We start from the raw sequence: 27388 nt of genomic DNA on the forward strand, positions 1-27388 counted from the left end.
TGGGGGCATCAGGAGAAGCAGGCCTGGGCTACTTTCCAAGCTGCCAGGTCGCCAAATCTAAGGGAAAGGTGCAACAACATCTCCTCCAGAAATACGGGGGAAAAAAAGAAAAAAAAAGGAAGACAGAGGAGAAGTTGTGGTTAGTTGCTGATGGAAAGCAAGTCGGGACTTGATCAACCCCGGCTGGGTTACCTGGGCAAGGAGGTCTGATGCTCAAAGACCCTTTGACTCCAGGAACGTCACTGAGGGTGCATCGCAGTGCATCTGAGAGATGTATCTTGCAACATGTGCAATTTTGAAATACTTTACTCATGTATTTCCATGTTCTGCAACTTTATACCTTTACTGCATTTCAGAGGCAAATTTTGTACTTTTTAAGTTTTAACTTAAAAAGTTGAAGTACTCAAATTTATCTGACATTTAAAGTCACTAAATACTTAACAGATAAGATTTTATAGAAAACAGAAGATTAGCTTTTAAAGATGTGATGCATTGTTATAGATCAAACTGCCAGGCATTATACAAAATTGTTAAAATAAAGTGCGCATTTAAGCATCAATAATAATGATTCAATACAATACATTATTTTGTATTATCATTCAAATTATGCAATCTAATAATTCATAAATTATGCAGCATAGTGAGTCCTTTTGATACTTTAAGTGCAATTTTCTGATAGCACTTATATTTTTACTTTTTCTTGTAATTAAGAACTGTCAGAGCAGGTTATTGCTACTTTCACCTAAGGAGAAGATCCAAACACATCTTCCACCATTGTTTCAGTCATGGAAATATTATCAGCTGATGATGAATTATGCCATCTCGAGTTATACTCTTTTATATAATTCTGTTTTTTATTCATGCATTTTAACTGTTTTTTCAAGTTGTACCTGGGGAAATCCTTGACATTTCATGCAGCACCTGCTTCATTTTAGTTTTGACCTAGCTTTTATTCTGAGAAAATTCTGAGAAAACAGCCTAAATTTCCAGTTGCATGAACAGTGATAAACAGGAAAGTTGAGTTGAATAAATGTGGAATCAAAATTTTTATTTAGTTTTTTTTTTTGTACACGCAGAAATGTGCCTGGAAAACTGATATATTTACAAATGTACTTACTACTACGTGAGCCTGAAAGTTCAAATCTGACAAAATAATCTCAAATCCAAACTGAACCAATTAATCTGTTTTTCCTGAGCTTTCAAATGCATCTCACAGTCTTAATCGATGAACAAATGTCAGCTACCAGGTTGTCGTTCATCTCGGTACACGTCCGTACATGGAACCACATGCTGGAATCATTGATCTAATCACTGCATCATTCTCTTATATCCATGTGTGTTCTCTGCTATCTAATGGTGGTTAACAGCTGCCGGCAGAGCTCCTGTAAGTGCCGCCTCTGTCAAATGACTCTTCGGATAAGCAGCGCAGCCAAAAAGACTCCATTGTAAAACCAGCATAGCAAGATGAAATTCACTGGGGGTACGAATTGCATTACAGTCTCCATTAGCCTTTGGCCTCATCTGTCACAGAAGCAGGAGCTAAGTAAGCGCTAGCAGACCACTCACAGGTCAGATATCCAATAGAAGGTCTGTCGGCACGGTAACAGAGAAGCCCTCAGTCGATCAATGAATTGAAACTGATTCAAACAAGGAGAACACCACAGTACACTTAGAAATAATAATTCTCCTCTTCTTTGGTCTGTGTGTGTGTGTGTGTGTGTGTGTGTGTGCATCTTGAAAGTTTTGTTGTAATCAAAATAGACTTTGGTTGGTGTTCATATATCAACAGACAGACAGGCAAACATTTTGAATCTCACACAACAGCAGTTATAGATCACTCACATGAGCACCTGTCCCACACACACACACAACCTGAACACAGTAAATATAACTGTATCTCTCTCCCTCTCTCTTCATCCATCAACCATCTGTTGTTGTTGCTGATGTTGCTGCTGGAAGGTCATTACAAATTCAGCTCTTTTCATCCTGTTTGCTCGAATTATTTTTCTGCCAAAGGCTTCCAAGCTGCCCCCTGGCTTGACTGTGATTGAGCTCAGCATTACCCACACAATACTATCTGATAAAAAAAAAAAACACTCGTTTTAATTTAGCATTCAGTCAAAAACTCCATGTAAGTTTTTGACTTTCTCCAAGGAATTAGATTTTTAACTTGATATGAGAAACTTAAAGCAGGGGAAAATGTAAACAGTGATGGGCATTAGATTATTTCACATCAAAGTTAATTTGTGGTTGCAGTCACCCAGCTGTTATTGAAGGACATGCTGGTGGCCTTTATCATTCCTTGTTCCTTGTAATGCTATTACTGTGGTTCATGTTTATACTATACAGTCTGTTTCTCTCACTTGTGTTGGTGTGTGGCTCAGCAGGTTGAGTCTCTCAGTTTAGAGGTTGTGATTTCTTCGAGGGCCACGCAGCATTTCAAAAATGTTTATCTCTGTTGTTTTTAAGTTGTACAGACGAGTCTCCATCTTTAGCGTTGAGGTGTAGCTGTTGTGTTGTCAGCTGTCAGGTACGTTCAGTCTCTGTAGCTGGTGCTTTTTGTCTATTCACCTTGTTTTCCAGATGATTCCTACTGGTTTCAAGTTTAATTTCATTTATCACTTGTGGATAATGAAGCTTTAAATTTCAAATACTTCACATCTCTCTTCTTGCTGGCAAAAATTCCTTTGTCCCCATGTAAAAATAAATGTTAGACGTGACAGTGGCTAACACTCAGATGTTAAGCAGGAGTGATGTTTGTGGTAAAAGACAATACAAAAAAATTAGATATGTTATCTCATTATTATTATAATTATAAACTATTATAAATTATTATAAAGTCATGTAATATGCATCATACTTGGAGCCAGTTAAGCCAAAATACAGCATGTGCCAGAAGTCAGTAGCTGTAAGGAGGTCCTGAGAGAACGTCACTGTACAGTATTTAATGATGTCATACAAAATGCTCGTTGGGCAATTCAAATCACAGTACAACCATTATTACTAAACACATACAAGAATGTTTTACACAATAGTACCACAGACAGCAAGTTAAACATGTTTTTCCAAAGCAGCAAAGGGTGATGGTTGCACAGAAGCAAAGAGAGAACAGGCTCATTATCAGGTCTATAAAGTGCAGTGCAGTGAGAATGTATCCCTACAAATCTAAATTAAATATACAATAAAAGTGTCTTATACATGACTATTGCTCAGCAGCAGCAAATAATATAAGTGTGGGCTGCAGACTTGCTGATAAGCTGCTGTGTTTGCTGGGCTGAACTCAGCTCTCTATTATTAGGACTCGGCTGACAGAGGGCTGGAACATAAACTGGTAGAAGATGACTCACGTCTTCTTCTGTTACTTTGATTCAGGGACACTCTAAAATTCTGAAACACTTGTAAAGTTGTGTGAAAATAATTTAAAAAAACAATAATAGTCAAAACAAAACATTTTTTTATTTTAAATGGATAAATAAAAGCACAAAAAATACAACCTCAGCATCCATACTTCACATGTTGATGTATTTGACTTCCAGCTAACACTGATGTATATTCACCTTCACTGTTCTGTTCCACTCTGTAACAGAAGCAAAAGGTTTTTGTCCGAGTTAATAATGAATGTTTGGATGCTGTGGTGGCTCAGCAGACTGAAGCTCATGTTCTCCCTGTGAGAGGGAACCTTCTCTATTCTCTGATATGTTCCTCTGTAAACTGAGTGTTTTATTTGTGTGTGTTGCAGGTTTCTTGGCGTGCCTCCAGGCAGAGGCAGTTGCCCACTCACTGGCCCGCTGCCCTTTGACCTCATCTACACTGACTACCATGGCCTGCAGCAGATGAAGCAACACATGGGGCTCTCACTCAAGAAACACAAGTTCGTGCAGGGTTATTGGTTATGTGTGTGTGTGTCAGGTGTGTCAGCAATTTTCCAGACATGGAGGTTTATTGGCTGTGCTTATGGATTAATTGTTCCTGGTAATAAGGTGTACATGTCTCCGTCTGCATGTCTGACTGTGAGCTTGTTAAATTCATACACACTTTCTGTCACATAAACACACTCATGCACACACAGTCATACACACACTTTGTCCCTCTACCAATCTCCATCCAGCTAAAAGACCAAAAGGTCAAAAGGACAATATGTCAAACACATGTGATGTTGCTTTTTGTCATATAAAGGAATAACCACACACACACACACACACACACACACAAATTGGCTCTGCACCACCTGTCATGCACCATTACTCTGTACAGCAAGAATAAGAAAAGTGGTACATGTAGTGCAAGATTGGAGGCATATTAGATATTGACAACTCAACGTGCCTGTGCATTGGTGCGCATGTACCAATCACCCCCCCCCCACTTTGTGTGTGCACAAATTGCCACTTGAACCTTGTCTCAGCGGCTGATTATCCCTGTTGTTTGAATACACTCAGAGGCTCAACAGGAGGGATGGAGTTAAACACAGAGAGAAGAGGAGACAGATAGAGACATCTGCCTCACGAGAAAGAAGGAAAATTTGCAAGATGTTAGAATGAAACTGTCTTTTTTTTGTGCTCGATGGCTTTTGGCACTGCTACAAAGATGGAACAACTTGTAAAAACTAGGCCATGACATTCATGAGACCAAGGCAACAAAACAGTAAAGTAATACCCAAAACAAGGATTTAAAGTGCCACAGTGCATTGTTTAAAAAAAACAGCTGCACAGCCCTGTAAAGCTCAGCAATATGAGCCCATATTATCTCCAGAGCTCTTCCATGTTGTTGCTGCAAAAACAAATAAGATTGAAAGTCCAACTTGAGCCTTGCCCCTTAAAAACAGCTTGCGGCCAGCCCACTTTGTCCCACTCTCATCTTTCTTGGTCCAGTAAATTGACATCTTCATCTACCCCCTGTATGCCATGGCAGCAATTGACATTTTGCTTTCCCTGCTCTTGCTCCCAGTGTAAAGAAGCAACAATAAAAGATGAAGGCCAAATGAAAGTGAAGCAGAGAGAGACTGAGGAAGAGATAAAACACTGAAGGTGTGAGGAGAGATGGCAACAAAGGAGAATAGAGAGAACAGAGAAAGAGAGAAACCACAAAACAGTGGGAGTGGGATCAGGAGTCAACCTGACACCACATATAAAGGGCCACTCCATGTATTTTTAAAATCCAATTATGAGCAAGAGAAATGCATTACGGGTGGGTCTGGGAGCTATTTTCCCAGCACACAACCTGTTTTGCTTTCTCCTTTGTTGCCTCATACACAAACACACACAAACACACACACACACACAAATCCCACATTTCCCCACACGAGATGCCAGTGAGCCTGCAGTCTGCACCTAATTGCTTGCTGAGGTCAGCAGCTCCCAGCTCCGTCATTACCACGTGGACTGGAATCTTGATTTCTGCTTTCCCTAACAGGATGCGACATTTAGTGTTTGTCAGAGACAATCTCAGTGAGGGAATTACCTGAATTTTTCAGCAATATATGGAATGAGGAACATCCATCCTCGCTTTCATGACAGGATGCATCTCAGTGATTTGAAATACATGAGGAGGGACGCCCAGGTTATTGATTTCTTTGTGGACTCGAGAGCTCAGGTGAAGATTTGTTAACACACTACAAGCTTTAAAGAATTCCCTCAAATTTACTGTCAAGTGTATGATATGTAACATGCACCATTAATTTGTATTGATCTACCGTAGTGCAAAAAAGCTGCCCCCTCTCCAGTCTCTCCCCTCCAGGCATTTGTGCCGATCCACTTTATCCATTTATCTTCACCCTACAGTTCCACAATCCCCCTGAGGCTGAAGACAGGTCAATGACACACCTATTCACCTTTCTCTCCCTATATCCCTCCCTCCCTCCCTCCCTCGCTCTCTCTCTCTCTCTCTCTCTCTCTCTCTCTCTCTCTTTCTCTTTCTCTATCTCTATCTTTCTCTCTCTCTTTCCCCTCTCTCTCTCTGTCTCTCTCTCTCTATCGCCTCGTCAGGATACACCAGTCTTGTTGAGCCCTGTACGCTGAAAGGCATCATTAATCAAGTGCTCTGAGCCTTGGGGCCCTTCAGCTCCCTTTAATTACTTTTGTTTTATGTTCCCACCAACATCCACCTTCATTTATTATGCCTGGACAACATGGTGCTGTCCAGTCCAGTATGTTGTTGTGTTTATGTGATTGTGCGTGTGTGTGTGTGTGTCTGTGCATGTGTGCTGTCGTTAAAGATGCTGAAAGCCGATAGGAGGCAGTCTTAAATCACACCCCCTCATCTGATAATAGGACGAGCATATTGATTTCCTCTGCATGGTAAATTTACTGCTCTGATAGATTTGGATTGGAGAAGATATCCAGAGGAATGCCTGCAAAAAAAAAAAAAAAAAAAAAAATGTCCTACTTAGACAGAAGAAGGGCCAGAGCGGCAGTAATTCACTGGAGCCTGCTGACTTCAGTAACTATCTTAATTACCTGTGCCAGGGAGGTTACATTCCCACCCTTGTCTGTGTGTTTGTTGGTTTAGTTTGCATCAAACATGGTGGAGGGGTGGGACATGGGCCAGGGAAGGACCTATTAAATTTTGGTGGTGATCCAGTTAAAGAATCAGATCCGGGACTTTTAAAAAAAAAAAAATTTTAAATCATTTTCCTTAACATTGCAAGATTGGGCATTTTTTGACATTTTCATCAAATCCTCAGGAAATAATGTGAGGATCTCTCAGACATATTCATGGTGTTGAGCTCTATGAGTTCATACAATTTGGTACAGACCCAGATAATAATCCAAATCTGGTGGGAAAACAAAGGTTTGGCCTTGGCAGAGGTATGCTCTGCTATGAGAGCTGTTCTAGTTCTAGAAAGCAAAAGAGCAGTTTTCATGGGAGGCATCAGTAGCTGGTTGTTTGTTTTGCTCAAACTCACAACATAGTTATTGTACTTAAATACTGTTGCTTCATTGCCAAGAGGAGTTGTTTCAAAAATCATTTTTTCTTTCAAAGAATGATCTGGCTTTTAGTTGACTGAGACTTGTGTTGCAAAATATACTCTTCCATGAAAACACGCTCTACCTCCAGCATGTTCATAGCTTAATGTCCACATTACTGACATCCAAGGTGTTCTCAGCACATCATATAGATGTGAATCTAGTTTCTCAACTATTAGGCCCCTCAACAACACTTTAACAGCTGCCCTGATATAATCAGTATCTTTTATTGCTGGCGTGTTCTTGGGTTTCTCTCCAGCTCTGTAGCCCTGTAACATTCAGGGTTTCCCCCAGTGAACAGCGCCCCTGCTTTCAGTTGAAATGAAAACCACCATGGTTCCAGGTCCGCAGGACAACAACAGTATGCAGTAGTTCCACTTTACAAAGTCTAAGACAGACTAATGGGTATCGTGTAGCGATAAGCTGCAGCATCTGCTAAAGTAATGACGGACAAATGATAGATGGAGGGGGGAGTGCTGAACACATCACTGCGCTTTGAAAGAGTCACTAAGATAAATAATGTAAAAAATTATAGCTGTAGCACTATTAACTATTTATTTCATTTTATTTATATTTTATATTTTCCTCATATTCCAGTTCTATTATCTGTGAATTTATGTGTCTGTGTATAAACTGTGTAAGAGATCCCAATCTTAACCAGACGACCCGTTTTCATGATGGATTTAATAATAATAATAATTTAGCCCACACTCTATATGAGCATGTAATTCTTGTGTTTACCACGAGCTGTTAAACACCAGGATTACCCCAAGTTCTCAGGTTAACAGTATTAAAACTAATTACACCAATGTTATTAAAATGATGAGGTACTGAATGGTGGTTATTATCAGTTTCTTTCCATCTCTTTTGGTACCATGACAATTAAAACAATTAAAGTATGTAATTATCAGTGTCTCAGTACTAATACACACCATCCTCAAAAATGTTGTGTTCTTTAATTCAATCATTGAATGATGATCCACTGTATGTCTGCAGTATATGTATTAGGTTAGTAGTATATTAAAGAATATAAACTACATAGTAATATATTTTTAGTACATAACACTGTGTGTAATAAGATGTGATGGTCCCACAGAGAAGAGGAATTTGAGACTTAATGTCATCATCCATGTCACCAGGAGAAGAAAACATTTAGGTCTAATGGAAGACGTCCAGTGCTCTCAGCTGTATTATTCTGTTTCTCAAAGGCTGAAACTGCCTTTTCCCACAGAACAACTGAGTAAACGAGAGAAAGAGAGACAGAGACAGAGATGGAGACAAAGGGACACACAGACATCCCCGCAGAGAGAGACAGAGGCTGCTGGGAAGCAGTAAACTGGCACAATCAGCTGATAACTCAACGCCTTTCACTCAGGCAGGAGACGAATGTCGCCCTGTCGGGTGAAGTTGAGAGCAAACTGCCCGACAAATCTCTAACCAAGTATTTGGGCAACCTCTGGACCTGAAGCACAGACTGAGTTGCCAAATTAAAATGCTTAAAAATTGTGGTTCTGCCATTTTAATCAGGCAAACAGCCACCTGAAAATTAGTTGAAGGTTTGTATTAGTTAAGTGTTTGTGAGTGTGTGTGTGTGTGTGTGTGTGTGTGTGTGTGTGTGTGTGTGTGTGTGTGTGTGTGTGTGGTGGGTTGGAGCTGATCCCCAGCACTTCCCAAACTACAGATGTCAACAGACACAAAGAGGAGGGATGGTTATCAGAATGAAGCACGGCATCAGTTCAGGCTGAGCTGAAGTCACACTTGTATGAACTGACTGACATCAACGCTGTCGTAGAGGCTTTGTTCATGCAGGTACGCAGTGTGGTAATTACTGTATAACACACGATTCGTCTGCTGGCTCACGTTCGTGTCAACGCTGTGTGGCATCACTGTTTCCTGTCGCAGCCTCCTCCTTATATGCTGTGTTTTTGCTAAGATTTGATAATCATGTCTGTATATTAGGTGGATTATTTCCCTCAGCACCGCCTAAACTGCGTCCTGGATTTTTTGAGAGCTCTCTCAAAGAGCAGAGAGTTTCTGGCCAAATGAAAAAGTCTAACCATTTAAAAACGGTCAGTTCCTTGATGAAAATGTCTCTGACTGAAATGGCAGAACAGTGAAGCTCGTCATTGATGCTGACTGAGCACAAAGCCTGTTGCCTTCCCTGTTGTCTGCTGTTGTATCACAAACCAAATATCAGTCACTTCTGAGGAACAGACAACCATCATTGTGTGCATCCACATTTTACAGGTAAACAAAGATCCTACCTGAGTTAAGTGTGTTGCTGATGTTGTGCTGATGTTTGGTTGAAAGCAGGAAGAAACATCTTAAAATTCAAGTTTAAAGTGTTTGCTGTTGTCCAATGAAAAACAGATTCCTCTAACTCCCCGTAGTTAGAAAACTGTGGGTGACAAAGCGGCACCCTCCACCTCCCCCTCACCTCGGAGGGCTGTTGAGCCTTGCTGAGAAGCAGTTTAACCCAGATTAGCTCCATACTCTGATCTCCCGATAGATATTCGACTCAGCTACTCCTCCACTTATCCCCTCTTCTTCCACTTTTTCTTTTTTGACCTCCCTCTGGGACTTCTTATCTGTGGGCAGAAACATTTTCACCGTTTCAGAGCCTGGATATGTGATAGCGCAGGTTAGAGAGACAGGGTGAGTGAAGATGGAGACAAGGGAAACTAATATTTGTTATTAATAATTCATTGTCAGCTTTCTGTGGTCCGTACAAATAGACAGACAACATTTTCCTCAGAATCTCATCTGAGCTGCCTCAAAACAAGGCTGTACAGATAACTGCATGTTTTTGACTCCCTCTTGCAGATAAACCTGTTTTTATATCCAGGCTGTATCTCTGTCGGTTTAAAGGCTGGCCTCATACACGCTGCATTCAAATATCAGCAGAAGTGTCAAACGAGATTGGGGTATCACCTTGTCTCGAACAAGACTGGAATGCCCTCAGAGGAGCTGTTTTCTTTTTTCTGTATTAAAGCTTCTCAAACCATCAATATTCATCTAAGCACAAAAACAAACACCCAAGGACCCCTTGTTTGGATGCAGCAGACGTCTGCATTCGATGCTAAATGCTGTTCTTGGAAGTCAAATTCTGACAGTTGAAGGTTAGAGAACCTGTAGCTGTTGGTGACTGGGTCACGTACAAGACGGGCGATACATTATTAGAGGAATTCTACAAAGAAACTCTCAGGTGCTTCTGTTTAAAACACATCAGCACTGTCAAGATTACCTTGCTTATTTAAGGGGATAAGTACCCAGCCGTAGAAAATACAACATCTCATCCAGGCGTCCGCAGTCCAGTCCCGCTAAAGGAAAGTAATTGAGGTGTCGGCTTTTCAGAATCAGAGTGGGGGATTTTTTTTCACTTTACACTAGTGGACAACAAGTTAAGGGAAATCATAGATTTCTCCCAAGTTCTCCACTGTGAGCAGCTTCAATAGACCATGAAAGAGAACAGCAATAAAACATTTATTTGTGTAAGTAGCGTGGTTGCAAACTCGTTTGATCAGAGAGACTCTCGAGGAACTGCTTTGATGTGAAAGGTCGTGCTACAGAGACAGCTGCAGGCACCAGTAGGCTAATTCTCTGTAACCTTGTTAGCTAGCTTGAAGTGTAAACTGTGACGTGTGGAGAGTCAGACAACACAGCTTAAATGTTTAAGAAGTTACAGTTTTACCATTTAAAGTTCTAATAATGAATTGTGAGATGATAAATTATATGATAATGAATACACAGTCCAAACATAAAGCTAATTTCTTATATCATTTCATATAATAAATAAAATCTAACCATCTTACCATACCAGCGTAATGACAGCCTGTCCTCGTACCTGTCTCTACATCAAACATGTTAGTGGTCACTGTAATTCACACATTTATTTGAAAGCAACAACTTAATGGCCCCTAAGTGCAGTTTTTTTTTTTTTTTTTTTTTTTTAAAGCAGTTCTGGAAAATTAAAATACAAGACACACAAGGTTCAGGAACAGTTGAAGGACAATGCACGGAACATCATGTATTTGTGAATATATGGGAATATATAATTATGAGAATATCAGCGTGTGAAAATAGACGCCTGTTAGCAGCTTTAAGGCCAGAAATGTGCCGGGAAACAGATACGTGAGCTTTTTAATGAAGTATGCAGAGGCAATAGTGGTGCTCTTCAGACAGCCAGACTCTCTTTTTCACACACACACACACACACACACACACACAGTTATCTGCCAGGAAAGAGTCTCAGAGATCTGAAAGTGGAGTCTGTCACCTTTCCACCTTTAGCTCTTGTTAATCCCCCAGAGCTCACAGAGTGGCCAGACTGAACACACTCACTGGTGCAGACAAGGGCATAGTGAGCTTTCTGTGTGTGTGTGTGTGTGTGTGTGTGTGTGAGAGAGAGAGAGAGAGAGAGAGAGAGAGAGCACATGCACATGTGTTTGTGTGTGATTCTGTGATGTGCGCTCATGCACAGCTTCAGTTGTGCCTCAGTGCAGTTCCACTAAGCATTCACCTGGAAAGTCTATCAATGCCCCATCGTTCCTCCAACCTCTAAACCTCACAGTGATTTTTTTTCCTTGTCATTTTCATGTCAAACCTCCCACGCTACACTTTGCAGAAAAAGCAGCTGGTTACAGTTGTTCTTTTTTGGCTTTCTCATCGTGGGCTTTTGTTGTTTTTTTTTTCACTTTTGACAAACCTTCAGCTAAATTTTGTTACTATTTTCTGCTTTGAATGGTTTTCTGTCATTAACACTTCTCAAGCTTTGCTGGAAACACAAGGAGCCAGATTTACTGACATGAACGTGCAGGACAAGTTTGTGCTGAGCCTTCATTCAGCTTGTTCTCAAATCTGAGTAAATTTAGCTTGTAATTTAGTCAGCATCTGGGATGATTCTCCAGGTGTATCCTGCAAGTGAGGCAGAGCTCAGATCACTGAGCTCAGAAAAGACATGATAATGTTGTGATGCAGACTCATGAAGATTTCACTTTTTCAGCTGTTCTGTAGAAAATATGCTATAATTAATTGGAGTCATTATCCAACTTCAAATTGGAAAATGGAAAATGAGAAAGATATGAAGCAACAAATGATGCTCAAAAGACTGTTATGTAATGCAGAGATGGCTAAATATCCTTCATAAAATAAGGAAATATATGCATGAGGAAGCTGCCACATTTTTTATTTCTGTAGTTTCCACACAGTGTGTGTCAATATTTATAAATCTCCCTTGAAGAATCTGTAACTGATGTGTAGATATGATAATGAGTTTGGTGATAAGAAGTTGATAATGAAGTTTAATACAACTGTACAACTGTAATTATATATGAGGGTCCGAAACCGTATGTAAATGTGTTCAAAGGTCATGAAGACATGTCGTTATCATTGATAATTACTGTTACTATCAGAATCATCAATCAACGTAAACTGTGTAACATTCATTATGTAGAGTTTTATAGTCTGTCATCATAAACCGTTTCAAATGATTATTTACTGTTTATAAATGCTAACTAGAGACAAATTGTCCCTGATACTTTTCAAACATACGAGACACCGGGGCATTTAGTTTAAAAGTGGTCGTCCTGTGTCTTTACAGATGTCATGTCCGAGTGATTGACACCTTTGGGACGGAGCCAGCTTACAATCATGAGGAGTATGCAACCCTGCACGGGTACCGGACGAACTGGGGCTACTGGAACCTGAACGCCAGGCAGTACATGACCATGTTCCGTAAGAAAAAATTCACTTTCTGAAGTTGAATTCTGGGAAATGTTGTGTTTTCATCCAAATGTCATATATACTGTCAGTATACATTCAGTATATATCTTTCTATACGTTTTCTTTTTTTCTGTTTTCCACATAATTCACATTTGTAAATCCTTTATTATATAGGGTGTGCCAATTTTTTTTACAAATAAAATTTATTCAAGATTCTCAGAGGAATCATTAAGGTTGACCCTTGTTCACAACGATGCCGAGATCACACAATGGAATATACAAATATATGAAATCAACAGAAAAGAACGAAGCATAAAGAATGAAGGGAGAAGTTGCAGTTTTTCGATCCTCCCAACCTGAACTCATAAAAACTCGATTAGTTCAAGTATTTGTATTCTTGTAACTACAAAACATGAAAGTTAGAACACTTCATAGTCATATACACACGCAGACACAAAGCTCTGTCATCAGTTTGGTTGATTTTTCTAAATATGATAAAATGATTCAACTTCAGTGTTTTCACTTTCTTTGACAGGTCTGGCTGCTTCTTCACATTCATTTGGAATAATGTGTTTAATGCAGCTATTTTCAGCAACACCACAGCATCTGGTGTTTTTCTCATTTGCTTTTCTTTGTCTGTTTCATGCTACACAATATGTCTGATCTGCTGTTTTCAAAGCCGGCGCTGTTGTCGTCTGTCTCCTCACCGATCCTGACTAAAACACTGACTACTTCACTCCCTTCTGCTCTCACATCCAGCTCTCAACAGTGCCGCGCTCATGCAGCTATAGCTGGCACTGAACTGCAGGATCATTATAGCGTCAATATGTGCTTGACTGTTTCACACTGTCCCAGGCTACAATGATTGACTCGGTCTTTATTAGCTGCTCCATACGAGAGAGCAGCAGGTTCCATCATTTATTACAGTTATTCAATATATGAAAATGTACATGCAATGCAAAAATGTAAATGCAAAAAAAGAAATGGCTGTAACTGTGATGATACAGTAAATGGATGGTTTTTGAAGAGGTCACTCTGAAATTATGAATATACTGGTAGTTCATACTTAGTTTTAGATACTGCAGCCAGTATCTAAAACTATTTTCTGTAGACCTTCATCTAACAAAACCATCTGAGCCCAACCGCAGCTGCTTTATGACAGTTACTGTTTATAATACTTAGGGAGGCAATAATCACACTGACTTTGCCATTGAACTGAAGCAAACAAGGATGCAGTGCTCTTTTTCTGTCTTTCTTCTCTGCCACTCACTCACTATGAAACGTTCTCTCTCCCCCCTCTCTTCCTCTGTCTTTGTGTCATGTTTTCTCTCTCTTTACTAATATCCTGCCTCTACTCATTACACACACACACACACACACATTCAGCTCACACACCAGACAACTCATTCATGGGCTTCGTTTCGGAAGAGCTGAATGAGACAGAGAAGAGGAGCATTCAGCAGAACAAAGTCAACAACATGGCTGTTGTGTACGGGAAAGAGGCCAGCATGTGGAAGGTACAGACATCAAATCACACACACAGAAATGTTGTTGTTGCTGCGACAGATCCTGGAGCTGTATAAAAGCTTGCTTTAGCAGGAGCTATTTACTCCCCACAATGATGGCAAAACAAACACAAACTGTCTGAGGATGTGTCTACTATTGTTAATCTTTTGTGTACTGCTGCTGTTGAATGTTTCCATTTATAAAATAAATGAATTTCCTGGAAGGCAGCAAAGTATATACAACAAATGCACACACACACACACACACACACACACACACACACACACACACACACATACCTACACGTACATGTAAACGACACTGAGAATGTACACACAGACATATGTTCATGCACATATGTCTGTGTGTTCACAGTGCACGGCCCTGTACATGTGATGCATGTACCTGCATGCATCACATGAATCTCTCGCAAATAACTGTGTGTTACATTGTTAAACTGACAGATAGAGGATGAGTGAGGCCAACAGGGTAAAAGCTGTCACTTCCATACAGCTGTCACACACACACACACACACACCCAACCATACACTGCAGTGTTAAGAGAAAAATCCATTGACAGCATTTTGCACACCCTGCTGTTTTTGTACCATTACGGTTCAGCTTCCTGTGGCTCTAAATACACAATAGCACTGCTTTCATTTACAGGCAATTTTCGTCTCAAAAGCTGCTCTTCCTTTGCATATTGTAGAAGGGCACAATTGTGGCTCCATTGTTAAAATGATTACGGAGATGTTGTTTGCTGCCATTACTTTCCACTGTCTGCCTGTACAGTTCCCTGGATTTCTTTATAGCTGTGGCTTTTGAAAAAGACAAGCACATAAGGGAGATGAAAGACTATTAAAGCACAATACTCCAATCTGCAAAAGCCTGGTGAACAGGCAGAAAATGAGATTTCTGTTTTCTCTCCCTTTTTGTTTCCACCATTGTTGTATTGTTTTCTATCTACATTTTTATCTGATTTTATTTTCCTCTTCTTCTGTCTTTCTGTCTTTTGTGGTGCACCTCTGTATCTGGCTGGATGCTCATCAGCTTCAGGTAAGGGCCTGTTACTTTCACACAAGCGTTCTATGAACTTTTATCATGTCTCACTCCAGAAAAGTGACTTATGAGAAGTTTGTCACCGATCCACACGTACTTTCACAAACACAGCAGCCAACACTCGTCAGGAGTTTTGACAGTGATCATCTTTTTATGAGGACAACGACAGGTCAGGTCATTTGAAGGTCGTGAGTTTTGTGTTCTAACCTGATGATTCAGGTTCTGAAATCTTTGACGGTTTGGCTCAATGCGGCCAGTGCAGGATGATGCTGGGCTCTTTCAGTGACTCCCACCTGATTCACAGCAATAATTTCATCATTTTTTGCTTCTGTTTTCTTTTACCTACTGAGATTTTTCCACAATGAGATGTAAATTGAGGCTCCCAACCTGTCAGTCGAAGCCCCTACGCATCTTGGATGAGAATTGACTTTTTGCTAAGCCCTTCCTCCAGGAAAGATTACACTCCAGCAACCATGGCAAACATCTAAGATAACATTACACTGGCCAAACCCATCAGTCTGTCCTCATCCTAGGAGCCTTTCTCTTGAAATGTCAAAGGTAAAAACGTTTGAAATACAAACACGTTTAAGCTGAGCAGCCTGAGCAGCAGTTAGAACAAAATCAAATCTGATCTCACATTTTTCTTTATCATACTAAAACAGACTACCTCTACAATACAGTACAAGAACAATGCTGCTGCTTTATGAAGCGTTGCATGACATCTACATGGACCATCAATTGGTGAGGTGAGGATAGCTGGATATTTAGTTTGGAGCCTTCAAACACATATTTAAGATGCGTTTGCAGGGTTGTTTTAAAACGGGTCAGTTGGAAACATTAAAAAGTCATCTAGACACAGTGTTTCGACCAGTTTCCAGCCAGCAAAATCATCAGGTGCCAGCTTGTTTGAAATCACATAATGTTTCAAAAATAACGATAAGAAATGTGTGTGGTAAATCTGCCACTGGTTTCGTTGCCATCAACATACAGCACAGTATGTACAGAAAGACAGAAAGACGACATGTGTAGCAGCAGCAAGGAGGGTGAGGGTTAGTGCATTATTCTTTCTTTATGTCACTGTTTCCTTTAACATACCAAGCAAATCTGAAATCCACATGTAATGAGGTGAGGCATGAAAACAAGCACAGCAGATCATACTTATTATTCTAATCCAATGCATGTTGTGAGAGAGAGCTTGGACACACACACACGGACACACACAGGTTATGGAATCCGCACTCCTCCACGCCTGTGTTTCTCCTACTCTAATTCATGTTGTCTGCTGCACTTAGTGCTTGAGCTAATCTCCTAATTGGCTGGGAAAATCCTCACAGAGGAAGCTATCGATTGCTACAGCCTCCAATTACAGCTGCGGGGGTCCACACCACAGAACAGGGATACAGTAAGCTGCTTAACGCCGGACGGCCAGTCAATACACTGGCCCAAGGGTTACGCTCCATTCACGATTCAGTTTTGGTTGTTAGCTGTTGCTGGTTAGTGTTCCTGTTCTCCCAGTTATCATCCTCAACCTTGACTTTGAAAGTGTGAACCTCTGGCTCTCACACACAAAATGTATTGATACTGTTGTTTGGAGAAAAAAGATGAATGCACAGCCGGGAGTAAGCACAGGTAAAGCTTTATCGCACTTCACACCCACTCAAGCCACAGCACCATCATTTTGTAAAAGAGTTACACCTACTGCTGCACAGCAGAGTTTAATAACATTGTTTTTTCTGTTTTTCCTTTTTCAGCTGTTTTTTTTTATTTCTTTCTTTTAGTAAACAGCCTTTATTTCATCAATAGATAATATTCTTTTACTTTTGATACCAAAACCTTTAAACCAGATTCTGCATCTCTGAGCCAGTTTTAATCCTTGAACACAGAAGTCTCTCCATCAATATGTGTCTTAGAAATAAAGAGGGAGAAAACAGGGCCGTGGTATCATTACTGCAGAGTGGTCCATGTTCCTGCATGTTTAACATTCACAGTATCAAGTGTGACCATAGCTGCCACTTGGAGTGTGACACTTTCTCCTCTTTATTTGTGTTTTCTGGCCTGTTGTCACTCTGTGGTTTATCTCAGTAAGACTTGCTCGTTTCTGGTAGATCTGTCAAACCCACCAGAATGAAAAATACACGGCCACATCCATTCACAAATTTGTCTTTATATTGATGTTGCTTTTTGCTGAATAAAAAAGAAATGTGATTGTTGTATCAAGATGCAGCACAGGAACAGTAGCTAATGTTTGCCTTTGTTAATAGGTTTGAGCTGTGATCAAATAATGTGTTATTTGTTCACTTTGCCATCAACAGAAACAGAAAAATGTCAGTGAGAGCAACTAAATCATGAGTTTGGCTATATTAGAATACAATAAAAGTAAATATGGAGAGCAGGAGGTGAGAGAGTGGAGGGTTAACCAGCTCAGAGTCTGGCTGAGAGTGACTCCACTGTGTCTGTCCTACTTCTTACTTCTTAAATAATGACTGGACTGCACCGTTCTGTTGTTTTCAAGTCGTGATTTCCTGTTTCCTGTTGGATTTTTGTGTGGACATAAATCTTTATGAAAATGATCTGAAAATGCTAAAGTGTTTTCACATGTAAAAAGTGTTTTAGAAGATGTATCCACCGTGAACACAGCCTCAGATGTTGAGAGATACACACACTCTGACAACAAAAGCTGCAGCTTCTTCACTGTGCTGTCCTTTTCCAACACACTCTGTTTCCACACACCCTCCTCTTCACCCCTTGCCCTCCATCTCACCAACCCATCTTTTTCCCCTCCTCTTCCAGCAGGGTAAGGAAGGTTTCCTCCAGATTCTCCACAGGTATATGGAGGTCCACGGCACAGTGTACTATGAGACTCAGAGACCCCCGGAGGTCCCGGCCTTCGTGAAGAACCACGGTCTGCTGCCCCAGCATGAACTGCAGCAACTGCTGCGCAAGGCCAAGGCAAGAGACTGAAGAAAATATGACCTGCACACACACTTCATCCTCACTGCTGGTGTCGGTCTGAGCACACACACACACACACACGCCTGCAGCTTCTCTCACACACGACATCTCCACACATTTATTCAGAAGATGATGTTGGCATCACACACAGCACATTGCAACAACTGATCTAAAAACTATACAAATATAAAACAAAATTTATAAAATATCCGTTGTGATCTATTTTTTCTAGCTCTTCATTGGCTTTGGTTTCCCCTATGAAGGCCCCGCCCCTCTTGAAGCAATAGCCAATGGCTGCATTTTCCTCCAACCCAAGTTCCACCCACCTCACAGCTCACTCAATCACGAGTTTTTCAGAGGCAAGCCCACTTCTCGAGAGGTAAGCTCATTATGTGTGTTACTCCACAGCCGCAGTGACTGGCAGCAATATTTTGCTGCCAAGTAACTAATTCGTCAGTAGATTCTTTAGAGGAACAGGCACAAACTGCAGGTTCAGACAGGACATGTTTGTGTTTGATAAGAGGCTGGAACATAGTGTTCTCATTACAACATGACTTATGTTCCTATTAATGGTTGAGCACACAAGTTTGGTGAAATTCCTGAAATAAACTCTATTGGGCAAGTGTGTTCTTAATAAACCAGACAAGCACATTTTACAAATGTTACAAGCAGTTATCTGAGCTCTGTGCTAAAAGTATCACATTTGAAAAGTTTCCAAGGTATTACTGTAAAATGTTTTTATGCCTCTAATCTGATCAAATGTACTTTATCATCTATAAGGAGGAGGAGAAGTGCCCACAATAATACTGTACGCCCTGCATGTGTCTTCTGTAGGTGTCCTCCCAGCATCCGTATGCAGAGCAGTACATTGGCAAACCTCACGTCATGACTGTGGACTACAACAACTCCCTGGAGTTTGACTCTGCCATCAGGGAAATCATGAGGACCAAGGTCCGCTCACCCACTGTCGCCTGCAGCTTGATAGGACAGGAAACTGGACTGGTCAATTGAATATTTGAGTGCTTTTGAGTGTAGAAAACCTTTCTATAAATACTGGTTCAGTTAGTGATTAATCATTAAAATCCATCCTCATCAGATGGATATGAAGGGATAAACTTATCAAGTTGCTTGGCTGACATCTGTATAATAAAATATATAATAATATTTAATAATAATATTTTTATATGGCCTGTTATAATAATTCACTCTATTCTTAGAGATTTTAGATCGTTTGAGTCTCTGTTCCATTTCCTGGGCATTGATGTTTTTTACTCCCCTTTGCTATTCAGAAGCTGTGATGAAGTGTGAAGTAATGGCGCTGCTGTCACTGCAGCACTGATTAATTTAACTTTTTTTAAAATTAGTTAACAGGACACTAGCTTTGCTACTGAAGAGTTTTCTAGAGTAAATGTAGGTAGCAGTCGGATATTAGAGTGCTGATTTTTTTCCACGCAGGACATGTGGGCTGCTAGAGAACATAAGGATGGTAGGAACTGCCGAGAGTGGGAGAGAAGTTAATTAAGGAGTCAACCGGGCAGATTCGATCTTTCTAGAAAGCACAAAAGGGAGGGAGAAAATGGTAAAGGAACAGAGAGCAAGAGAGATGAACATATAGACAGAGAAACAGAAAGATGTTGAGGGAGTCTGAGGACTGATCGACTAAAGCTTACGAAAGCTTTCTGGTCTCATTAAAATGGAAGACCAGTGTGCCAACCAGACACATTTTGCATTTTAAAATAACCACAGAATAAACCTTTTGAATCTCAAACTAACTGATGTTTTCAATAGTGAAGACTTCAGGTGCATCTAGTGCATGAAAGCGACACTTTAAAGGTGTTATTAAGCAGCGCAGCAGAGTTGTGCACGTGTCAAGAACACGTGCAGGAGGCACGATGGCTGCTCAGTAGAAATGCTTGAAGTTATTTTTACATCTGACAGAGTGGAATATTTACAGTGATATTGTTCCCAAATGTCGTCACATGACTCACAATATGGCTTTGGCATTATTTATTTCCATTTCAGCCGTCAAGCTAATTCCACGTTGGAACCAGAGAAACATAAAGAGCTGATCTGAAATGCATGAGGGGCACTGAGGGATCACACACTGCAGGAAGACAGCTGTCTGCATGAGCCTTTAAACGTTCTGTAATAGTTTGCGCCTTTAGCAGATTAGAGGTAGCGAGCATGGAGATTAGGCAAAAGGTGATATTGACAGTGATGGTTGTGTGTGTGCATGTGTGTGTCATGTCTGTTTTGTCAGACAAGCTACAGTTCAGCAGCACTGGCTGACTGCTCTGTCTCCATCTACACTGTCATACAACTGATGGACCCCTTCACCCTTCACTGGATGCACAGTGCCCCAGCAAACACACACACACACACACACACACACACACACACACACACAGACAGACAGATAATATTCTTCTGCTGCTACTTATTCAAACTCAAACACACACACACACACACACACACACACAAACCAGAACTGGATCATAGAATCAGAGACACTGAAATTGCACAGATCAGGTGTTTCAGCACAGAGAGCCTTACCTGCATATTACAGCCATTAACCACAAGACACACACAAGAAAAACACACACACACACTGTGTGGAGGCTCATGTTCAGTCATGCAGGACAAAGCAATCTCTGGCTGACAAGTCCTCATATCCCAATAAATCCTTTCTCCATCTATTTCTGTCTCTCATTCTCTCCCTGCCTCTCTCTTTCTTTCTCTCTTTCTCTATTTCTTTGGTTTTGTTATTCACTTACCATCCTCTGTTCCTCCTTTCTATCTCTGTGTTTTTCGGTGTCTGCCCTTCATTCTCTCCCCCTCCTGTCTGACCTATTTACTTGCAGTTGAAGCCCTGGGCAGTCTTTGCACAAATTATGCTTCAATATTTCATGATGTAGTTGGTTAAAATCAGCATTTGCCTTAAAAGAAGGTGAAGGCTATATTCCAGACCACGTGTTTTGATATTTTGGGTTTGTGGTACATTTTTGTGGATTGCACTTGTGAACTATCCTTATTTAAAACCAATAAAAAATCTCTCTCCCCAGGGCTGCTCCTGTAAATGAGAATGTGCTCTAAGTCACCAAGCCTGGTTAAGTAATGCTTAATGAGAGAAGTGATAGAGACTGTTACCTGTTTGTGTGTGCACATGTTTACTTTCTGCTCCAGCTTACAAAGTAGATTAACATAAGGCTTTGATCAGATTTGCAGTGTGTGGAACTTTTTAAATTGCATCATCCCTGCAAACTCACTTCTCGTGGTTTTCACTTGAAATTGGCCAGGTCTGATTTCACATGTGGCTGACTGCTTTGATTTCAGAGATGCAACTCAGTGAGTTTTGTATCATTTACAAAAACAGGTGTTTTGGATAAGGGCGTAAAGAGAAGCCACCTCAATCTCTCTAAAGTCTGATGTTCGCTGTTTAAAGTTTTGGTGTGTTACACTTTTATAGCAACTTGTTTTTGAAGTCAGTCATGAAGCTTTAATTGATATTTTTGGGCTGATTTCAAAAATAATGATGTCAACAATATAAAGAAAGCAGTTTATTAAATCAGCAATTAGCAAGTATATATATATATATATATATATATATATATATATATATATATATATATATATATAGTTTGTGTCCAGCTCCACTCTAATTAGGTCAATCAAAAGTGTGCTTCAGTTATAAAACCTGCTCATCAGTGCAGGGTGTGATCCATTGGTATGCAAATAACACCTAATGAGTTTCCAAGTTGTGACATACTGTGATTAGGCCTCGCAAAAATCTGACAATAGAAACATTCGTGTGGTGAAATTAACAAGGAGAGGAGACAATTTATTGCAATTAGTGTGAACAATGAAGTGACAGTAAAAAAAAAAGAAAGAAAAAAAAAGGACACTGTAATATGTGCAAAATATGGAAATTTAGCAATGTGTGTTTTTGTGTGTGTTATTTTCAGGTTGAGCCATATCTGCCTTATGAGTACACCTGTGAGGGGATGCTGGAGAGAGTACATGCCTACATACAGCATCAGGTGAGGTCCAGTCCATGTGAACACAAAAGTACACAGAGCAGTGAGTGAGTATAACACCCACATTCACAGACTGTCTCTTCTTCTCACTACTCCTTCTCTCAGACTGTAGGACAGACTCTGCTCAATATTTCATCATTGTGTGCACTGAACATCTCAGCTGTGTGTGTGTGTGTGTGTGTGTGTGTGTGTGTGTGTGTGTGTGTGTGTGTGTGTGTGTGTGTGTGTGTGTGTGTGTGTGTGTGTGTCAGGGTTTCTGTACTCCATGCATGTGGACTCATGATTAATCTACATGGTAACTCTCATTACGAACCACACATGTGCCCTGCGGCTCTAAAGCAGAAGGTCTTCTGACACTAATGAGGAGGGATGATTAAGGAGGAAGAGCAGAAGTGTGAGGATGATAATGATGTAGGACTGACAAGAAAGAGACTTTTTTAATAATCCCATATGAGATGTCAGACAAACTGCAGAGGGTCTCTGGTCAACCTTTGTCAGCTCCTGACCGGCAGCTGGTTTGGACTCAGAAACTACTACTGCAGCACTTATACTGTCAAAAGAGAGACAGGAGAAAGTTCAGCCAGATTCCTGCTTTCTTGAGAATGAACACAGACACCTGTGCTTCCAGTTGGTGAACCTCTGTGTTTTCTCTACTGCTTTTGTTTTACTACTCTCATGTATCTGTTCTATTATATTTCATTATTTTTCCAGCACATTTGCATCAGTAATGATACACCGCCCCGTTAGAGCAGCTGGATAAATTATCACCTTCTTTTTGTCTCACACTTGAATTTTTTAACATGATTAATATACTTTTATATTATTTTTTTGTAATTCAGTCCTTCTCAGCAGATCATCCAGTCTGGGTCTACAAACACTGTTTATAATATCATATATCTTATGTAGCTCAACTTGCTATATTAAAGTGGCAATAAACACGTTTTTTTTCTTTAACTTATTATGGAGTAAATGTCCGTTGCTCAATGTAATGGCTGTAGAATAATGACTCTGTGCGTTTAGGTCGGTTCCCTCTAAGACTCACTCACTATATAGATCTGTCTGTGACCGGGCACAAAATCCTGCAGAATAACGAAGGCCTGAAAGAAGAGACTGAACAACCAAAGAAGGAAAGAGCATCGTGCTTTTGTTTTCCCTGGTAGCTATCAGCAGATTTTCCTCAGTTAGCAGACGGTGGAACAACAGGAGTATCTGAGCCTGGTTGTCAGAGGGGGCAAAGAAGGCAAAGAAATTCAGCCTTGGACCAGAGAGGGGGGCAGTAATGTGACTGATAGAGTTGGTAAAACCTTTATAGATTTTTTTATGGTCCACTGGTCCACTGATGCAGCGGCCCACCAGGATTTGTCCCACTAGTCACAATGGCCAGTCTGACTACAGTGAGCGCTCCAAACCAACATTTAATTATTTCTACTACAACAGTCATTGTTTTACCCTGCCTTTATCACAGCACTGAGATCAGGCTTTGTAGCTCAGATTGGGAATCTTACAGTTTCTTGTTTGGGAGAGTAGCCAGGCTGATAGTGTTTAACATCTACTTGTCTGTTTGATTATCTAAACAAAGAACATATATTCTGGCAGTGGCCTTTGTAAAATGAGCAGTAGTGACATTTGTCATATACTTCGTTGTGACCGCGGTGCCAACATTTACACCCCTTGGAAAAAGGAGCGGGAAAATGTTGAAAAGTTGTCTTTTGCCACTTGAACTTGTCAGTTCTTCATCTAAGTTACATTAATGAACAAACACAAACTATTTCAGCTAATAATACAAAAATCATTATTTTGCTCTTGTCCATTTTAAAAACATCATTGAAATATTCACAGTGTAGGTTGGAAAAAGTATGTGAAGCCCTCGGCTATTAGCGTCAACAAGAGCTGCTCTGCTAACGTGCTGCTCATGCAACACCTCCTATGTAGACGCAGTGTTACAGTACAGTGGTAGCAGCTACTTTTAGTGTGCAACACATGCTGTTAGTAGCATTGGATATAGTCAGTAGCTATGGCAGCGGAGTAACACCCTCCAAGCCACCATTTAAAATACAGAACACCAGCATCCGCAGGCAGCAGACACAGTAGAAAACACTTGGCTGTGCTGCGTCACAACTCTGCTGACAAACACAGTAAAAGACACATTTTCAATTATTCATCCAACAGAAGCACCACAATAATATGATTGCACAAACTATTTCTACTATATTTTTCACCCACAGGACTTCTGTGCCCCAGATCCTCCCTTCATTCCAGCCAACCTCTCCAAACAGGGCTCTGCTGGGGGCAGCAGGATTACAGGGCCTCTGTTTGTGCCTCTGCCCAATTCCACAGCCCTTGGCTGGGCCTCCAATGTGACGGCTCCCCCTGCCTGGCCTCCACTCAGCTCCCTCCGGCTGCTCGTATCTCAAGAGGGCCAGTCCTGTGTGGAGGCATGTCAGTCAGCCGGCTTCATCTGTGAGCCAGCTCACTTCCGCTTCATCAACAACAAGGAGGCCCTGCGCGGGTAAGTCAGCCTAAAGTAACCGACCGTCTGCCAATCAAACTTTAACAGGAAGTTTAGGCCCAACAGAACAACTGGTGTGATTTCTATGAGTCGATACTTTTCATTACAGTGTTTGGGATTTTGTCTTTCAGTACAATAATAATAATGAATCAGATGAATTTAAACAAAGGTGATGAAAGCCTCCTTGTGATATCATCTAAACCTACAGTGTGTTTCTGCTCTGCCTGGATGGAAAACTTCTCTGATATTAATTGAAACTAAATGTTCCTATGACGCAACACTTGTGAGATTTGAGGCCATTAAAATGGCCAAGTTAAAGTTCTGCATTAGAAATGTGTGTATCTCTTGCTGAATGATTCAAATTTTAAAAGGTTCAAACTTTACATGAGAACGAGTGAAGCAGAGTCTCACCAGGTATTTACTTAGTTTACTGTACCAGCTCGAGGTAGCTGAACCACAAACTTGAGTTTCAGATTCTGCCTTTTTTTGGAGCCTCAAGACTGAAAGCCTGCTGGTGTTCGAGTCTCTCCTCCAAACATCCCCCTCCTGACTACTTTCAGTTCCAGCTCTTACTCTTTGTTCTCCTTTCATCCTCCAAGTATCTTTTGTGTTCACTTTTTTTCTGTCTGTCTTGGTTTACAATGCCTCTCTCCCTTGTTTCTGTTCCGTTGCTCCTCTTTGTAGCTCAGGTCTGTTTTCTGACACAACTTATCTTTCTCACGATGATATCCCATACCCTCAAGTCCCTCCAACGTCCTCGCCACTTCTATACTAATTTCCTTCCTTCTCTTTTTAAATTGGCATCTGTTGCATGATGAAAGTGATGGAATCTCTCTCTTCTCCTGTCTCTACTCTCCACTGACGCTTATGCTGGTTCCACTTTCCTGTTACTCGTCTCAAATAAAAATACGTTTTTTTAACCATTACCCAGTGAACTGTTATTTTAGTGTGTATCCTTACTTCTGCTTCTCTGTTTCACCCTTCAGGTTGGAGGTGCAGTGCGAGGTGGTAGACTCTGAGATCAACCACATCCTCCCAGCCTTCTCAGTGGTGCGGCAGGAGTGCGGCCTCCAGCGGGAACCCCTCCTCTTCAGCTGTGCAGGTCACTCCCCCAAATACAGACGCCTTTGCCCCTGCAGAGACTTCCGCCGCGGTCAGGTGGCGCTGTGCAGAGACTGTCTATAATGGCAGGGCATGTGAAGGACAGACAGACAGAAAAGAATTAAACAGAGATTGGTGGGGTAAAGGGACACTGGAAGGCAGCCACAGCCAGAGCAGGTGTGACAAATTACCTAATGTTGCAGAGAGGCCAAGTCGGTAAATGTGGGATGATGAGGAACAGGCATGCAGTGATTTGAAGAGCTTAACATAGGCTTGGATAGACGCCAGGCTGATTGTGGTTGACTGTTATACTGTAACAGGCTGGAGACATATAGCAGCAAGACTTCATAGAACAGGCTAGCAATGTTACCAGGTGTCATTACAAGGAATTATACTCCACTGAAGAGTAAAGGCTGGGTTACAACTCACCAAGCCAACCAATGTTCACATTAACCGTCCGACTACAGGACAACTGTTTCTACAAGATGTGGTACATTTCATTTTTGGAACTACATCTTGCAAAAAAAATAATGGCTTGGAGGTTATAAAATGACTTGTGACTGCAGATATAGTGTCATTCCATGACAGAGTCTTCAAATATTGTGGCTTGGAGAAGGCAACCTCGGGTCAATATCCAATCTCCTCTCTGCACTTTGACAAAGGATGATGGACAGCTGGGTTATCTCCTTCATTTTTTCCTCCCTCCTCCAATGATGGACAGAGTCATTTATCAGACTGAACCCCAAGTCTGAGGCAACATCGGTCAATGCAATCATCTCTGGTCGCAAAAAGAAAGGAGGACAGAGGACAAGTTAAAGGGTACAAGAGTATTTTTCAATAAATAAGCCTTCAGAGCTCTCAGCTTGATTTTTAAAGAGTCCTCTGGGCTTTTGTTGGGAAAAAAAAAATCAGAAAATAAAAAAATCAGAACAGATCAAAGTGTTGAGGTGGGTTTTATATTACCTCTGGTCTTCCCTCAGTTCTTTGCTGTCTTTTTAAGTTGGAAGGTTTCTTCTCTTCTTGCACTTCCCTGCATCAACATTCATCCAGATTTCCATCAATCCAACCGACTGTAGAGAGGAACTTCTGATGTTTTTCACAGGGAGTCGACGGTCAGCACAGACGGGAGCTGTCAGGGAGGAAGTGACAGAGAGGGGAGGACGAAACCAGTTTTTAGACACATCCAGTAAACATCCAGTGTTTTGTTGATAATTAACAATGTGCTCTTACTGATAAAAGTTATTAGATATTGAAAGTAATATCTTCAGTAATATCCAGAACTGAGATGTCTTTATGGTGTGAAAAGTTCATGTCCATTATTCTACAGGCTGTCCAACGGCATTCTGGGAAATACAGGAAATCACTAGTGAAGCTAAAACAGAAACTTTCAACACCACATTACAATATTATCATAATTACTGTCAGAATAATGTGAACATTAAAAACTAATTATGGTCCAGTAAAATGCATTTCAAGTGGAAACAAGCACAGTATTGCTTTTTTTTTCTTCACTCATTGAGCAGCTACTTTGTCAGAAAAACAAC

General features: G+C 40.8%; 1 protein-coding gene across 1 annotated transcript in view; it reads left to right on the forward strand.

The window, feature by feature from the left end:
* LOC139636721 (alpha-1,6-mannosylglycoprotein 6-beta-N-acetylglucosaminyltransferase B-like) overlaps positions 1-26783 on the forward strand; it is a 103396-nt gene extending 76613 nt beyond the window's left edge. Inside the window, exons 9-18 of the mRNA XM_071505003.1 lie at positions 3740-3871; positions 12562-12695; positions 14070-14200; positions 15240-15245; positions 18039-18197; positions 18433-18579; positions 19035-19151; positions 22163-22237; positions 24460-24743; positions 25730-26783. Of these exons, the coding sequence (XP_071361104.1) occupies positions 3740-3871; positions 12562-12695; positions 14070-14200; positions 15240-15245; positions 18039-18197; positions 18433-18579; positions 19035-19151; positions 22163-22237; positions 24460-24743; positions 25730-25928 (1384 nt within the window). The 3' untranslated portion in view covers positions 25929-26783. The remainder of the gene's footprint in view (positions 1-3739; positions 3872-12561; positions 12696-14069; positions 14201-15239; positions 15246-18038; positions 18198-18432; positions 18580-19034; positions 19152-22162; positions 22238-24459; positions 24744-25729) is intronic.
* Positions 26784-27388: the final 605 nt, after the last annotated feature.

This window comes from Trachinotus anak, unplaced genomic scaffold, assembly GCF_046630095.1.
Source record: "Trachinotus anak isolate AG129_WGS33_773 ecotype Australia unplaced genomic scaffold, CSIRO_AGI_Tana_v1 ptg000019l, whole genome shotgun sequence".
Taxonomy (NCBI): Eukaryota; Metazoa; Chordata; class Actinopteri; order Carangiformes; family Carangidae; genus Trachinotus; species Trachinotus anak.